This window comes from Cyprinodon variegatus, unplaced genomic scaffold (genome assembly GCF_000732505.1).
Source record: "Cyprinodon variegatus isolate N-32 unplaced genomic scaffold, C_variegatus-1.0 Scaffold134, whole genome shotgun sequence".
Lineage (NCBI taxonomy): Eukaryota > Metazoa > Chordata > Actinopteri > Cyprinodontiformes > Cyprinodontidae > Cyprinodon > Cyprinodon variegatus.
The window spans coordinates 711,851-728,028 of record NW_015150587.1 but is presented as its reverse complement, the minus strand read 5'-3'; the positions used below and the strand labels follow the sequence as shown (position 1 = coordinate 728,028).

Below are 16,178 nucleotides of genomic sequence, written 5' to 3'. Positions count from 1 at the left end.
TTTTAAAAGTCGATTTTTATCGATTTTATCAATTCGTTGTTGCAGCCCTAGTCTATACCATAAAATAACAGGAATTTATTGATAATTTGTAACATTATTTAATTATGGGAAACTGAATATGCTTGTTTTTGTTAGCTGTAGACCCATAATAATCCAAAACAACAAACAAACAAACAATCTATTACATGGAGTATTCAGTAAACTGATGTTGAATTAAAAGTTTATTTTCATAAGTATATCATTAAATGTGTATACCAGAAAACACATATTTCAAAATCCTGCAGGAACTCTTAGTCCTAGATTGAGCTCTTGCAAAATATGAAGATGTTTTACTTGTTCTCTAAGGGGGGTTGCCAAATCAACAAGATGTTATACAGATCAAATATAACTTATTTTCCAAGGATGCCCCAAGGGTAGTTTCCACGGCCTGAAAACATTTAAGGCTGAGCCTACACCTGCATAGGGGAATGTGGGGTAATTTAACTCAGAAAAAGGCTTTAAATTTCAGCTTTCCTGAGTATTGTTTGAAGCCAAATACTACACTAGGTACATCACAATTCATTTATTTATCAAAATTATCCTGAAAGGCAAACAAGATCTCTACAACTACTATTATTATGACGGCATCTATGATAGATTTTTCATGCTTTCTTAAATACTAATGCTCTATTTCAGTAACTATGAACTGTTGTGATGAGCGAATCCTTTTGATCCTGTCACGTTTGGTTTGCCGTATAATCTGAAAACAAACCAGAATTCTAAAACGGCAGATAGAAAGTATTCCAGCCATTAAAATTTTGCAAATCAACTTGACTGCTTCTCAAACATGCTGTATAGAAGGCAGAAATGCTTTACTTGCCATGGCCCTGTGTTTGCCATAGAGTTGTCACAACAAAAACATTTCAAACAGGATGTTGATAGCTGGGAAAACAGAATCACAGATGCTTGTTAAATAAGCGTGCAAATAAATGCAAAATAAAAAACTCAAATGCCACATATTTAGAAAATATTTCAAGGTTGTCTGAGGTATTGTTCATATTCTGAGGTATCATTATTTACAATAGTAAAAATACGCAAACAACTATTTTCCTTGTAATGGCTACCATGCCAAATTAGTATATTCTAGTGTTTGAGTATTAATGGTTTTCATATTTTGACAGCCCTGGTCTGCAGTCCCCAGATCACTGACTTCAGTTGGGAAGCAGCTATCTGTTACCACGTCTGTGTTCTGGTCTTTCTCAATGTAGTCATTACCATCTCATCCATTTATCTCCTTTTTCTTCATGTCCACCTATGTCCTTTCCTCATTTCTCTGTCGTGATTTGGTCAACCGTGAAGTAAAGCATTAGATTTCTTATCATAAATACATGTTATTAAAGGCTAGTCATAAAACAAAACTGACCTTTGCAACATGATTAGTGTTCTATAGTCATTTACGGGAGTAAATGAGCTCAATTTCTTAGTTTTAATTATGAAATCCCAAAGATGCTACCCAGGTTAAACTTATGGTTCTGCTACATTTCTGTTCTCTGGGTATTTGAATCTTATGTCTGCATGCATATATGTGTGAATGTGAAATATATACACACACAAATGTGATAGTAATGTCACAATCCGATATTGATATCCTATATCGGTCCAATAACATGAAAAAAAATATTATATTGGCCTGCACCCAACACAGAAAAAAATAATATTATATTGGCCTGCACCCAACACAGAAAAAAATAATGCAACCACTTTTGGCATTTACTAAATCATATTTAGTTACCTTAACACAATTGTTGTATGTCCTACCCTGAAACAATTGCGTTAAAGTAACTAAATATGATTAAGTAAAAGCCAAAAACGTTTTTTTTCAGTGAATATCTCTGATACTGGCATGATGGTAAAAATGCTGCATCTGTATAAAGTTTTATCCCATTAATTAAAATTACATGGGTCAGTTGTTCTTTTCTAATATTCCAAGCTACAAAATGTAAAAGAAAAAAAGTATGTAAGAAGGGGGATGCTGGAATTTTTAATAAAAAAGATTTAATTAAAATTAATTAGAAAAAAATAAAACACTCCATTCAGTTATTTCATATTCATGCATCATTCAGTCATTCATATATTGCCTAAGTAATTCTTACAGCCATGTTTTGTTTTTGTTCAACAATATATCATATATATATATATATATTCTTTTCTAAGATGGCCTTGCTGTCAAATAGTGCTGATGTCCCTGTGCAGATGAGCAGTGAGAAAATCCTTACATCCTCTGTATTTATACCAGGACCTCCAGGCTCCCCTGGGCCACAAGGTAAGAATGAATTTAAATCTAAATATTAAAAGTACTTCATTTGAAAATTACTCCTTATGTAGAAAAATCAAACATCAGTTAATATAGGTCATGCAGGGATGTCAGACTCTTAACAAGTTATGTTAAACAGACCATTTGTTAACCTGTTTAATTTAGCCAATAATACTAAGGATATCTAAGATCTGTCATCCCCTGTCAAATAGATTAGAGATCAAATAGACCTCTGATAAGAGCATGCGTTTAATGATTCATCAGTTCATTCAGCAGTGCTGAGAGGCCTCCAGATCATGTGTAGTACATGTATTGCTGTTTCTTCCATGTGCTATCCAGTGTTTTGTTCGATTTGTTGATAAAGGTATTTGTTGATTGATCTGTAATTGTTATAACTGTTAGCTGTAGCAAAAATCAGTTGACAAAATCCTGGAGAGGTTTCAGTCATTTCTAGAAAAGATAAGCAAAGGTCCATTTGCCTCCAATTAACATCTGTTTGTGGATCCTACACAGTAAAACATGATGGAGACATCCTTATCTGGTGTCTACACATTCTCACTTCCAACCTATCAAATATTGACAGCCTCTGACACAAGCTGTATGACAGGTTGTGGACATTTTGTCATGCAAGTGTAGCAGCTATTCTTGTGCCTCTCAGAAAAATTATCCAATCAAGTCTGGTCTTTATTTCTGTCCTTATTCTAGGAGATACAGGACCAGTTGGTCCTCCAGGATTGGTTGGGCCTCCTGGTCCACCTGGTCCCAGAGGCCTGATGGGACCCATTGGACCAACACCAGACCTGTTCCACATCAAACGTGGACCTCGAGGACCTGTGGTCAGTTTATATATATATACAATTTTTTTATCTATAGTAAAGCAGCACTGCCTGTTTCTGTCGATACAGCGTTCACACATTTAATTTCATTAATTTAATTTAGTATGCATCAACAAAAGTCAGAAGCACAAAGTCATAATTAAACATTATACAGCAGGAGAATAGAACTTTGAGATTATAATGCACTGCTTCACCATGTTGGGATTAAAAGTTAAGCCCCTGTCACACTTTACAATTTAACCAGCGTATGCCTGACGTCCCAGAATCTTATAAAACGCTGGCATACGCTTAACTTTCTAGGTATTTGTTCAATTTTGGGCATATACATAGAGTATTTATAACGAGTCCAGAGCGTATGTCCAATGACAGCCTAAATTATGCATGACGCACAGCAGCACAATGCCCATGAGATGTCACAAGCCAGTGTCCTGAGAGGGGCAGCAATGTACCTGGAGTAGCCCAGCCTGCCTAAAAAGATTTTTATGATCGTTATTAACCTAGCTGCTGTTTACCGCCCGCCCAAAAAAGAAAAAGAGGGAAAGAAGGCATGCAGTGGAAGCAGATTCAGCGTCATGTCTGCTAGGAAGTTTGTTGGTGCTGGCCGTTACATATGAGCATATGCTGGCATATGCTTATTCGTAGGGCATAAATTACTGTGTTCTGGTGCTCAAAACTTCTCAAGGTACTTGCCCTATGTCAACGTGAGCCAGCGTGCTCATGACTTATACAAACCTAATCCATGACTGATCAAATGTATGTCCGCGTTTTTGCCAGATTTTTCTTATTTCAGGCATACGCTGGCTAAATTGTCAAGGTGTGACTGGGGCTTTAGATTGAAATATACAATCGCTTGTTGTAAAGAAAAATATACTATTGTTTTTTTTATTTCTGAATATTTTGATTAGTCATTAGTGCAATTAGCAGGCAATTACCTTACTCTTTATATCTATCGTCATGGTGTCTCTACTTTTTTTATTCCTATCTTATAAACACATATATGACTTTAAATGTCTCTACAGTTTACTCTTTAAAGGTAATGAAAAGCCAGCCATCCAGTCAAACGTATTATTTTTAATGATAACGTTGTTGCATGGTATTTGAAATGAATGAATAACTTTGTAATACTTTGCAATTAAGATAATGCACAGCTGGTATTCTAATCATGATTTCCTTTGACATTGTGCACAGCTTTGATCCAGTTTGTCTTCATAACGTTACCGCCACTTACAACCATTTTCTTGCTTTTGAGAAACAAAGAAATGGAGCTTCAGCAGCAACATTTCTCTAACATGGATATCTTCATGGCTGCATTAATGTGTGCAATATCCCAATTAGAACAGATGCCTTGGATGCAATATAGGTTAGAACCTGGAGATATATAGATACTTTTATTACAAAGTGAATGCTTTCTATTTTAACCTACAGGCTCAAATCACTACAGGAAGGTCTTTGGAGCTTTTTAATTAATTATCAGTTGTACCATTGAGGATATTATGGCAGTAACTCACAAGTTTACATACCTACAAAATATTTGGGTAAATTATAGGTTTTTTTTATGAGCTTTTTTGGAGCTAGCTCTGATTTCTGACCTTTCATTTTGGTTTCTTTTCAGCTGTTTGCAACAGTTAGTTTTCCTCCATAGTGTCACCAAATACATAATAATCCAAGCTCACTTATACAGATGGAGAACCCCTTTGCTGCTGTAAAAGAGCAGTCAGAGGTTTTTTGTTAGCTGGCCTGCAAAGCTCTGCAGTGAGTCATAAGGCAAAATTTACAGTTGTCTTAAAATAGTAAGATAATGACGTTGATTTCTACTTTTGTCTGTAAAACAGATTTAACTGGCATGTCTTTTGCTAACCAAACAAATCCAAATAATTTAGTAATCCTGAATTGTGAAACAAGCACAGGGAGAGAAAGAAAATACCCCCACTTTCTGACTCCCAGGTCAGTGAGTATTACACGCGGTGATGGTAATAACAACAGAGCGGACCGAATCCATTTACAGCTTCAGATGTTTTCTTTGGTTTGCACTATTTGCAGTACTCACTCTTGCCGTCTAGTGCGAACCAGTGGTGTTGAGGTGGATATCAATCAGTAATGTGGAGGATACTGCCACCCAGACACGTGTCTCCTTATTTAAAGCCTCTGTGGGGTTTTTTCTTCTCTTTTGGGGTTTGGGGGGGGGGGGTGCCCCAGAACATCAACACCTGCAATCAGTCATATAACAAGCTACATAGAGCTACATCTTGAAGTCAGGACCTGTGTTTTCACAGTAGAAAGTAATCTATTGCTTTGCCAGTATGAGTATGTGTTTGTGTAACAGTTAGATTTAAGTTTCCATCACAGCTCTTTATATTTCCAGCCTGTTTGTGCTGTTAATCAGTCCACATGTTGGTGGGAAGAGACTCAAAAGGCGTTGTACTCCTATGAGGTTTTCTGCTGTCAGGGCACATGTGTTTGACTGCATGCAAGGGTTTTAGGCATGATTAATGTATGACTCTCTGGCTATGTAATTGACTGAAGATTGACGTTTCTCCCTGTGCAATATGTTCATAAGTCATTGAAGATAATTGTTTCAGGAAAGACATCAAAGCGGCCCCCGCCATTGATCTGAAATCCCTCAGGGAAGTCCCGAAGCCCTTATTTAATTTCTCTTTGTCGGTCATAATGGCGCTTACAGTTTTTGTGGTCAGCATGGGTGGGTATATTTCTTTAATGTTTAGGTAGGGAGGTATTACAATTACATTAGTAAGACTTTTAGAAATCATGAATATGGGGCACATACACTTAAAAGCATATTAATATATTTTGTTTCTGTTTTTTCTCTTAAAAGGGTGCCCCAGGAGCACCAGGGAGGGATGGTCTCAAGGTAAGATCATACAGTATATAGTTTTCTGATATTAAGCTATTCTAAATAAATGCAATGCCATTGAGTACATAAACCTCTAAACAGCACAGTATGTTTTAGTAACAGGTTTGTTGCCTTAGACTTAAAGAAAAGAGAAACCAATCCCACATCCATGCTTGGCAAAACTCTATTATTCAACAAGCACAATTATCCATAAATGTTTATCTAATCATCAGATATGTACAGTTGAGAAGCACAAGTTAGTGCCAGTTTAGTGCAAAATCTGAACTTAATGTTACCCAGGCAAGATGTTGGTCTACAAGTTGGTGCATGTTGATAGAGCAATGCATCTGTGCTGAACAGTGGCTTGCTTTATTCAGTGAAATTTTTTTTTAACACATTTCTAGGTTGTTGTTTTTTTATGCAGGTAGCATCTCATTCTGTGCCCTGAGTAAGCTCTTTGTTGATCAAGAAACTGACAGTCAATTTTTTTTAGTTAGAGAAAATCAGAGACAACACTTTGCAGCTGATTCAGCTGGATAAGTTGTGTCAAATTTGACAGGATTTCAGATATGAGCGTTATAACCGTCTTCTGAATTGTACATACATTTTATGAAATATTAATCAGATAGACTAAAGGGGATATATCCACAATGTTTAGAATGATAAAGCAAAATGCAGATTTTATCTTTGTCACAATCTGTGTTTAGTATTAAAGCACATTTGTCCATGCATCATGCTTTATATTTTTGTAAATACTTGCAGCCCTGCTCATGAAAATAGGTTTTTTGTATCATTCCAGTTTTCAAAAAGACTTAATCCATTACGTCTTCCTGTGTCACAAAGATTTTTTTTTATTGTGTCAGGGTGTGTTAAATTGCAGTATGTTTGGTAAGGTTCAGATTTTCCGGAAGCTGAAAGGCCCTGATTGTGTGTGGTGTCAGATTCAATTTAAACTGAGAAGAACCAGGTGTGGTAGCTCGACCGCCAACTCTTGAATGAAATCTGACCTAAAATGGCCTCAAAAAGACAAAAATATGATTTTGATGTTTTAAAGAAGCATAATGTCAACCCTTGATATCACTTTCTATTAGGATCTGTGATGTACAAGCTTTAGAAATTCACATCTTGACAAGGATTTTTCTTTAAACCTTCTATTAGCTGCTTTTCTATAAATGATTGCAATGGAATGCTTATGTGCATCTTTTTGTTATTGATATTTTACCTTGGCATACTCTCAGTAAACATGGGATGTTTGTCTGGAGAATAATGATAATCTGCCTCAGTGAGTTACAAATTCAACCCATCTGACAAAACACTGGCAGCCTCAGCATGACCCTGAGCTACCAACACCGTGTGAAAGAATTTGCTAATTTATTTCCTAGGTCTGGATAAGTATGGAAAAAATTAAAACTAAGATTAGAAAAGGTTAACCATACCAGACCCTTTCCCCTCTTATCATTTACTTTCTGCTATTATCTAAAGGACGAAAAAATTTATAAAGCTTTGCAAGGTATATTGTTGATTATATGAATCGGTTAAAATTTTGTTATTTCTCTTTCATTTGCCATATAGGCACATTTCTGTTGAAACACAATATGTGGCAGGATTTTGTTTCAAGTTCTCATGCAAAATGTCAAGCAAAAGTATCATAATTGCATGAAAGTAAGGAATAAGCCTTTAGGTTGAATGCAAAGTTAGGCTGGCTTATTATTAGTTATTTTTGTGTTTTATCCTTGTAAGGGTTAGGGTACAATACTGCTGCAATCCAGCAGACCACCCAGGATCCAAATAAATTCATATTCAATCAACAATGAACCTACTAGGAAAAAGCATTTTAATACTTTTAATTTGGTTACATTTAACTGACAAGCCTATGACTTTTTCAATGTTGCTTTGTCCTTCTTTGTGTTTGGAAGGAATATGAATTTTCTTTTTAATTGTTCTGATAGAATGCTCTCGGAAGGATTCACTAAAACTTAGATTTTTTTTTTTGATTTTTGTTTTCTTTGTACTCTTATTTGTTGGTATTTGACCACATCAAGTATTCATTTTCCCTTCAGACATAGCAGGATGGTTTATTCCTATTAAATAGCTGTGTCGATTGCTGCCATTTAGCTTTCTGATACTTACCCAGAACAACCAGTCAATGGCACACACGTCTTTTTGTGTACGCTCAAGTGCTGGAATTCTGGTGAGGTTACAGAGGTAGCATTAACACCCTATCAGGAGGGTGCTTTGTTTATATAAAATCTTATTTTAGAGTGAACAAATGTTTTTTGCTATTTTTTGTTTCTAAAGTGACTATGCACCTTTTAGACAATATCCTAATATTTTCAGTTTTGTGGTTAACATTTTTTTTACTTTTTATATATTTTAAATGTGATAAGCAACGCCAACCAAACGGTAGACACTGAAATTAAGAATTTTATCAACTTAAGTCCAAGTGCCCCCTTTCAAAGAGACTGGAGCTATATTGCACCAATAACAAGCTTGTTGCTCACTAACTCTCAGACTAACACACGCTTGATCTGAGACACCTCTATAAGTCTGTCAACTTCATTATAATATCCACTGACCACAGCTCAAACACCATGCCAAAAAATCCTCAGATAGCCAAAATGCAACTAATGACCAAGTCTGTTTTGGTGGGACTCGTTTCAACAACACACTTAGCAATGCTGAATTATGCATTTCTAATTTTGCAAGATGAGATCAGATGTCAAGCTAAGAAAGGAGTCCTATCAAACCTGGCTGGCTTGTGAGACTCAGCAGGCACCTCTAGGCTGGGTTCCTAGAGGTGCCTTGTGGGGACAGATTCAGGAGTACAGAGTCAGGGGCCATTCTTTCTCTGTACAACAAGAACAGGAGCCTGGTCTGCATTGCTGGCATTAAATTGGACCTGTTCCTGGTGCATTTTGGACTCCGCCAAGACTGCCCTCTCTCACTGGTCCTGTTCATAACCTTTATGTACAGGATTTCTACATGTGCATCAAAGGACCGGAGAGGTCTGGTTCTGGGACCAGCGGATCTCGTCCCTGCTTTTTGCGGATGATGTGGTTCTGCTGGCTCCCTCCTACCAAGCCCTACAGCTGGCTCCTAAAGCCGAGTCATAACTGAAAGAAAGAGATCCTGGATGCAAAATAAATAAACTTTATCCAGAGGGTGGCTGGGCTCTCCCTTAGAGAGAGCTTTGTCATTGGGGAGTGGCTCAGAGCAGAGCCACTTCTCCTCCACATCAAAAGGAATCAGCTGAGGTGGCTCAGACATATTTTTGGAGGCCCCCTGGACGCCTCCTTCGGGAGGTGTTCCAGACACTTCCCACCAGGAGGAGGCCCAGGAGATGATAAAGGGACTATGTCTCTTGACTGGCCTGGGAGTGCCCCAGGCTTCCCCCAGCAGGGCTGGAGGAGAAGTCTGCAGAAAGGATAGCATTATGCTTGGATGTGAAAATTGGCATTAAAACATTGATTTGAAACAAGGCTATAGATACAGTGACAGATGTTGAAGAGAGTCTCTTTGCATGTGAACATTTTCAGACAATAGTAGACATATCTATTAAAATGATCTATTTAAATTATTTTATTTGAAAACATTTTAGTGCTCCTTATTTAAGATCTTAGTAGATATCTTAGTAGATAACGACAATAGATCCTAAAGACATTAAAACACTAAATCACAGATCTTCTGTTAGCTATCCTTAGTCAACTATTTAATATTTGCTGTCAGAACTGGAAAGGTTCAATTACATTTTTGTTCTGATCATGAGTTATCTTTGCAAAAAGAGGTGTTAAAGTACCTCATGAAAGTCAAAAGAAGCCTTGTTTTAGTTTAACGGGTCAGACATTACATTGAAGGATGTTATTTTTTCTACTTTTTTGCTGAATAACCGTTAACAACACTAAGAAGTAACAATTTATCTTTCAACATCAATGATATTCACATTAAACTGGTAAATATTTTACTATCTTCCTCTGGGTATGTTTTCTTGAGAGTGGAGTTGGTAGATTGCCCAGAGTTGATGGAATATTTAAAGAAAGGGGACTGGCTCATAACTTCAAACACTTGGCATAACTTCAGACCATCGTGATTGAAACTTGTACTAAACTCTAACTCCAGTAGAGCCATAATCCCAACCAGACATCAGAACTGATTTAGTAATGCATAAAGCAACCAAAGTTAAAGTTTAAAAACAATAAGCAATACCTCTCCCTTTCAGCCTCTGCTATGTCAACAATCTGTAAACTGTGGCTGAAAAAGGTGTGACTGGCATAGAAGCTGCTTGTGTAGAGGCCCACCAAAATAACTGTAGGTGTAGTTATATATTATGTTTAATCACAGTTTATTGGTGACTTGGATATATGTTATAATGATAAAGTGTGCTGAGAGAGTAGATATTTATGCTTTAGGGTTATTTCTATGTTTTTTTTCTAATCAAGTCCAAGGTCAGTATCTGTACATGCACACACAACACATTTCATTGCTTTCACATGGTCTAGATTAGTTATTATGATAATCCAGGAATTAAATACTCATTGAACAAGAATTTATGATTTCTCTCTTATGTTTTTCCCCATAGAGGTTTTGTCCAAACTAAAGTTAGTTTAATGCTATAATGAATTTTACTCTGAAATAGTTAAACCTTTATTTTTTTAATAAAGTTAAAATGTATTTGTCTAAACAGTCTTCTATAAATGCACGTCTAACTCCTGCTGATGATTTAATCTGGAATTATTATTATGAGTATAATATGAGCATATACTATCTTGAGTTACTAATATTTTGATTTGCTACATTTTTCAGTGTAGATCAAGCTTATCAAGAAAACCAATGGAAATCATTATTTTGCTTCATAAACTTGCTTTAACATTGTAAAATGTGTTTAGGAGTGTTTGCTCTCTGTGCACGTGTCCCTTGAGGACTAGGTTATCTGATACAGACAGGTCACATGGTACAGACAGACAAGAATCTGAAGCATTCACTGTTTCAGCATGAAAATCCTTGTAAAGGTTGAAAAACGTTTTGATTTTCTGGCAAAATTCAAATTTTTTTAAAACAACAAAAGCCAACTTAAAAATTTATTTATCAAAAAGTTGTACAAAATTCAAAAACACAGCTTACTGTGGTTGCAAAAAAAGAAAATGGAACAGTCCATTACAAAGTTTTTCCTTTTTCTTTTATTCTTATTTTTAATATTCCCTGCATTTAGGGATATTTTTTCAATCTAGAGATTTTTTTATCTTTCATTTTCTGGCTTTTTGAAAAGTTTCACGAATATGATATTATGACATCCGCTCATGCACCCCTACCCCATCTTTTCTCCACTGTAATTTGACTAAACTAAATATTTGTTTTGTTTCCTCAGGGGCAGAGAGGAGCTCCCGGTCCTGCTGGACCACCAGTAAGAAAAACACTTTTCATTCTAACGATACACTATTGTAACATACAGCCTTAATCTAAATGACAAATTTGAGCTAAGACAGTCATCACATAAAGTTAACCGACACCGAGCAATACAAAGACAACTTTAATATACTGTGCATTTTATGGTGTAGGGTGTAATAACATTAGGCATGAGCATGGGAAAAAAGGGGGGAAGTTCAATGTGCACTGAATGTTTTTTTTTTTTTTTCTGTTACCTACTTGGGTGTCTGATAACTTGGGATTAGGTGCCTCTATAGTTTTTGCAGTTACCAAATTAAAGCGCCATTTTAATCGTTAAAGGAATGTGGACTTTATTAGATAACGTTTGTTGAAATTCTTAAGTACTCAGTCTTGATAGACATGATGACTTACATCAGTCTGCACTGAAAATAGATTGTTTATAATACAGTGTGAGATCTACGAAGTCTTAATTCTATAAAAAAAGATCAAATACACCGTGCATACATTTCTTTACTACTGAAAAGGGATCATTTAAAAGCAACCTTTGATTTATTCTAATATTCATCAATACCACATATGATTCTTATTTTCCATTTGTTTCTTTACATCCCAGGGCCCTCCAGGATCCTTTGATTTCCTGCTTCTGCTGATGGCAGATATCCGTAATGACATTGCTGACTTGCAGAGCAAGGTGTACGGTCAGCCAACGCACTCTCCGGATGACCACATTCCTTTAGCCCCAGACAGTTGGAGAAGCACAGCAGACAGTGCGGATGCAGGATCAGGGGAGGACTATAAGGAACCTCTGTCTCAAACAGACCGGTGGTCCAAAAGGAACAAGAAGAGAAAACAAGGACGAGAAAGAACAAACTGATTGGACTAATAACGAATCGTGGCTTTGAATACTGCCAGGTGTAAATACTGAAGGGGTTTGTTTTTATATTTAATGGATTTTTATGAACATATTTTATATTGTTTTACAACAGATGTTTATTTTTTTATAACATAAAAGATTGTCTGTTTTTAAACAAATGTGCATAGACTTAGTTTTTTTATATTTTTACTGTACTTTATGAAAAACTGAGCAATACAATATCTAGGCATGCATAACTTCACAAGATGCATTAAGTATTATAGCTGCTGCACTGGAACTTCATAAAGCTAATGAGAATAGAGTTGTAGGACCAGAAAAATTCATAATATCATGAGAATAAAGTCATGACAGAATAGACATCAGATCATTCGAACAATACTGACCAGCACAGCCAAACTACCAAACGGCAATCTGAGCTCCATTTGTAAACATAATATTAATTTGATGCTGATGGGCTAAAAGGTTTAATATTTCCTTATTTACAAAATAGATAATAAAGTAGAAGTTCACAAGATTTTCAACAGTCTTCATTTCGATGCAGCTGATAATCATGCAAGAGTTCTCTTTCTAAATATTGACTTTATTTTCATAGCATTACAACTTTAATTCAGCAATATTATTACATTAATCTGGTAATATCACTTAATTCTTCCAATACGACTATTTTTATAACATTTTGACTTAATACTCATGTCTTTATTCTGAATATATAATGAATTTTTTCTCATAATTCTACTAATTTATTGTTATAATATTACAACCTGTCAAAAACAAACTTTTCTATAGTCTGGCCCTAATACTCTGTTGTGGATAAACAGTTTTTATCCCCGCAAAAACTCGATTTTTACAGTTTCAAGGATTTTCTTAAAACATTAAATATTTTTTTATGTCCTGTATGGATTATGTCCAAATATTAAAAAAAAAAAAAAAAACCTGTCCCTGTTAAAAACATGCTCTGTTTACAAAGGTTGTTTACAGTTTGTTTAGCTGAATTAGGAAATATGCCACCTTTTTTTTACTATAAAAACATCATTACATTTACTATCAATAGTGTGAAGCTTTTCCTGTAGGCCACTTAAAAAAACTGTAAGATTTAATGCTTTGATAATACTGTTCTAAAAATAAAAGCATTCAACTTCATAAGAGTTATTGTCTAATAGGGTTTTATGGAGTTTACTCATTGAAGGTTGGCTAAATGGGAACACAGGTTTTCTCCACTAGAGGGAGACATCATGCAGCGGTTTGAATGCATGTTTTAAAGGTCCAAACTAAAGTAAGTTTAAAAATCTGCAAGAACAAATTTTAACATCACTTTTAATTAAACATGGATCTACCTTTGGACCTGTAGAGACAAAAAATGTCAACTTAAGTATTAATCTTTGATTGTTTAAGAACCTATTATCTATACAAAAGCAATTAACATGTTTTAAATACAAATAAATACTGTCTTTGCCATGCTGTTATGTTCTCTTCTACAGCTTTTTTTAAAGTATGATTCTAGAATGTTTGGGTAATTGTTAAGTAAAGTTATTTCAGCATTAGAATTAAAGATGGATTTTAAAAACCATGGTAGTATTTTTATATAACTGTGTCTATGCTTATGTTGTATTATTAGCTGAGAGTCTGCTTTTAAACAGTTTTATCACTGAAAGCTTCACTTGCAGCTTCACAAATAGAACATAACTTGCATTCTGTGAATTATTTTAGAAATTCAATGGAGGCTCATTCAAATTAGTACCAGTGTGGAGCTTCAACAAGATCACTCAGAAGACTTTTTTCCAATCTTCTCAGGATGGAATAACTTTTTATAGATGCCAGGCATTTGTTAGCACATATTTTAATCACTAATTCAAAGAGGGTAAATCTTCAGCCTGTTTAAGATTTTATAGTTTGTTGAGCATGTACTGAAAGATACAAGCACTTAGATTTTTTTCAACAGCCTTTTATCGGTTTCTTTTACTGTCAAATTAGAAAAATGTTCTTCTTTTTCCAAATTCCACAAAAGAGTTGGTCATTTCCAGTGTGTTGCCACTAGATGGCAGCCTTCTCCAGCTCTGCCCATCAGATTTCAGCCCTATACCTTGAGACATGGAACTCAATGATTTTGTAATACCTTGCAGTTTTTATGACAAAGAGACGCTGTGTCATAATCAAAACCCAACTGTGACTTAAGACTTTGGGGAAATTAATATTAGTGACTGTTTTAAGTTTGTATTTTTATAATTTTAACTACAATGTGCATCTAAACTAAATTTGTTCGCAGAATAAATGAATGATGTTATAATAAAGATGGATGTAAAATTGTAGCTAAAGTTTAGAACTCCTGCAGTGATGCCGTTTGGACCAATCCACCCTTTTATTATCCTATATTCTAATGATAAAACAGAAATGAAAACTGAAGAACTTCAAAGTTTTTAGTTGCACTGCAGTGCTTCTGAAATACATAAACAGATAAAGTCATGGCATTTTTTAAGGCAACTTGTAATAGCCTCTGCTATATTATGTTTATTTCAGCCAGTTCTGTCTGTTAGATAACAAAACAACACAGTATATATCTATAAAATCCCTTCTGGAAATAATTAATCACCATCAAACAAAGAGGAGCCCTAAATGAATTCAACTATTTACTGAAGTGGCCCCTTGTCTCTAATTATATCTCCCTGCTCGTCCTCTTCATTATTTAGAACTACCCACAAAAAGATGCAGCACTGAATGGGTACACACACTCACACACACACTTCAATTGAAAATGTTTCATAGCAAATAAATGAGGAAGTTACTGTGCTGTCATAGAGGCCCTAATGAGGTAATTTTATTAGTGGAGGCTGCCAAGTTGAAAATAGATGGGGAAAGCAAACAGGGTAGAGAAAATTAGTGTTACCCAATTCATTAATTAATGTGTTAGTGTGGGCAGCAAATTAACTGCCCCAAAAAATCTTTTATTCAACAAAGATTTTGATGGAAAAAAAATACATTGTTGTGCTTCAACGTAATTACAAAACAGTGCAAATTCAATTCTAATGAGGTGAAAGGCACCCCCTTAACATACATCCCCTATTCCCCTTCACTGAAAAGGCCCGCTCTTGTTGAGGCCTAAGTTTAAGGAAGTATTGAGAGTGAAGGAAACAATGCTGAGAGATTGGCCCGGGCCTGAGTGCTTTACATGCTGCAAACAGGTAGAGGGAACTGAATAGCTCTCTATCTGGGACTCCTGGGGGGCCTGTCTTCCCAGCATAACAACACTTGGCCTCGAGAAAAGGGTCCGCTGAGGAGCCCTGGAGAGTGAATGGACCTGCGCCGCAATGGGTCACCCTGAATGGCCACAAGTTCTTCACTGATTAAAAACTATGTTGTGCCGGCCTCTGGGCCACGCACATGTGTGCAGACACACACACAGAAGCACACACTCTGCCTCTCATTGAGTTATCTTTACTCAAGCTTTGTCTCCTCTAATTGGAGCTGATGAGTGACTAATTGGTAGCTTTTTTACAACACCAACCACTTAAGCGATGGCAAGCCGAGGGAGGCAGCATGAGCAGAGTTAATGAGAGGCTTTGCACAAATAAGAGCTTTAAAATGGGCCCGTCTCTCAGAATGGACGTAAAGGAAAGTTGAGGATAGCTTTTGTGTCCCCCACATCTTTCACTTATGTGCAGGTATCTAAAAAGAAGAGGGAGCGGTGGAGGGCACCCAGTGGTTGCAGAAATGCTGAGCACTTGTGTGCATAAAGGGATCTGTTCTGTATTGTTTGGAGCCCATCGTTTAGTGTGTCTGCTAATAATGAGTAAGGGCCGCTCCTCAAATGAATGTGGCAAAGTCCTCAGGGTACAATAAGTGCCCTCTCTTGCTTGGACCACACTGCACCGTGTTGAAGCAATCTGAAATAAAGGTTTCATCCTCCAACATTGTTCGGGGTGAGCTTGTGGGCTAGGTGCATAGAAC

General features: G+C 36.1%; 1 protein-coding gene across 2 annotated transcripts in view; it reads left to right on the top strand.

Annotated features, from left to right (window-relative positions):
* ccbe1 (collagen and calcium binding EGF domains 1) overlaps positions 1–13,325 on the top strand; it is a 61,066-nt gene extending 47,741 nt beyond the window's left edge. For both annotated transcript variants that reach the window (XM_015376352.1, XM_015376351.1), the window contains exons 7-11: positions 2,194–2,302; positions 2,999–3,129; positions 5,963–5,998; positions 11,343–11,378; positions 11,976–13,325. In XM_015376352.1, the coding sequence (XP_015231838.1) occupies positions 2,194–2,302; positions 2,999–3,129; positions 5,963–5,998; positions 11,343–11,378; positions 11,976–12,236 (573 nt within the window). In that variant the 3' untranslated portion in view covers positions 12,237–13,325. The remainder of the gene's footprint in view (positions 1–2,193; positions 2,303–2,998; positions 3,130–5,962; positions 5,999–11,342; positions 11,379–11,975) is intronic.
* Positions 13,326–16,178: the final 2,853 nt, after the last annotated feature.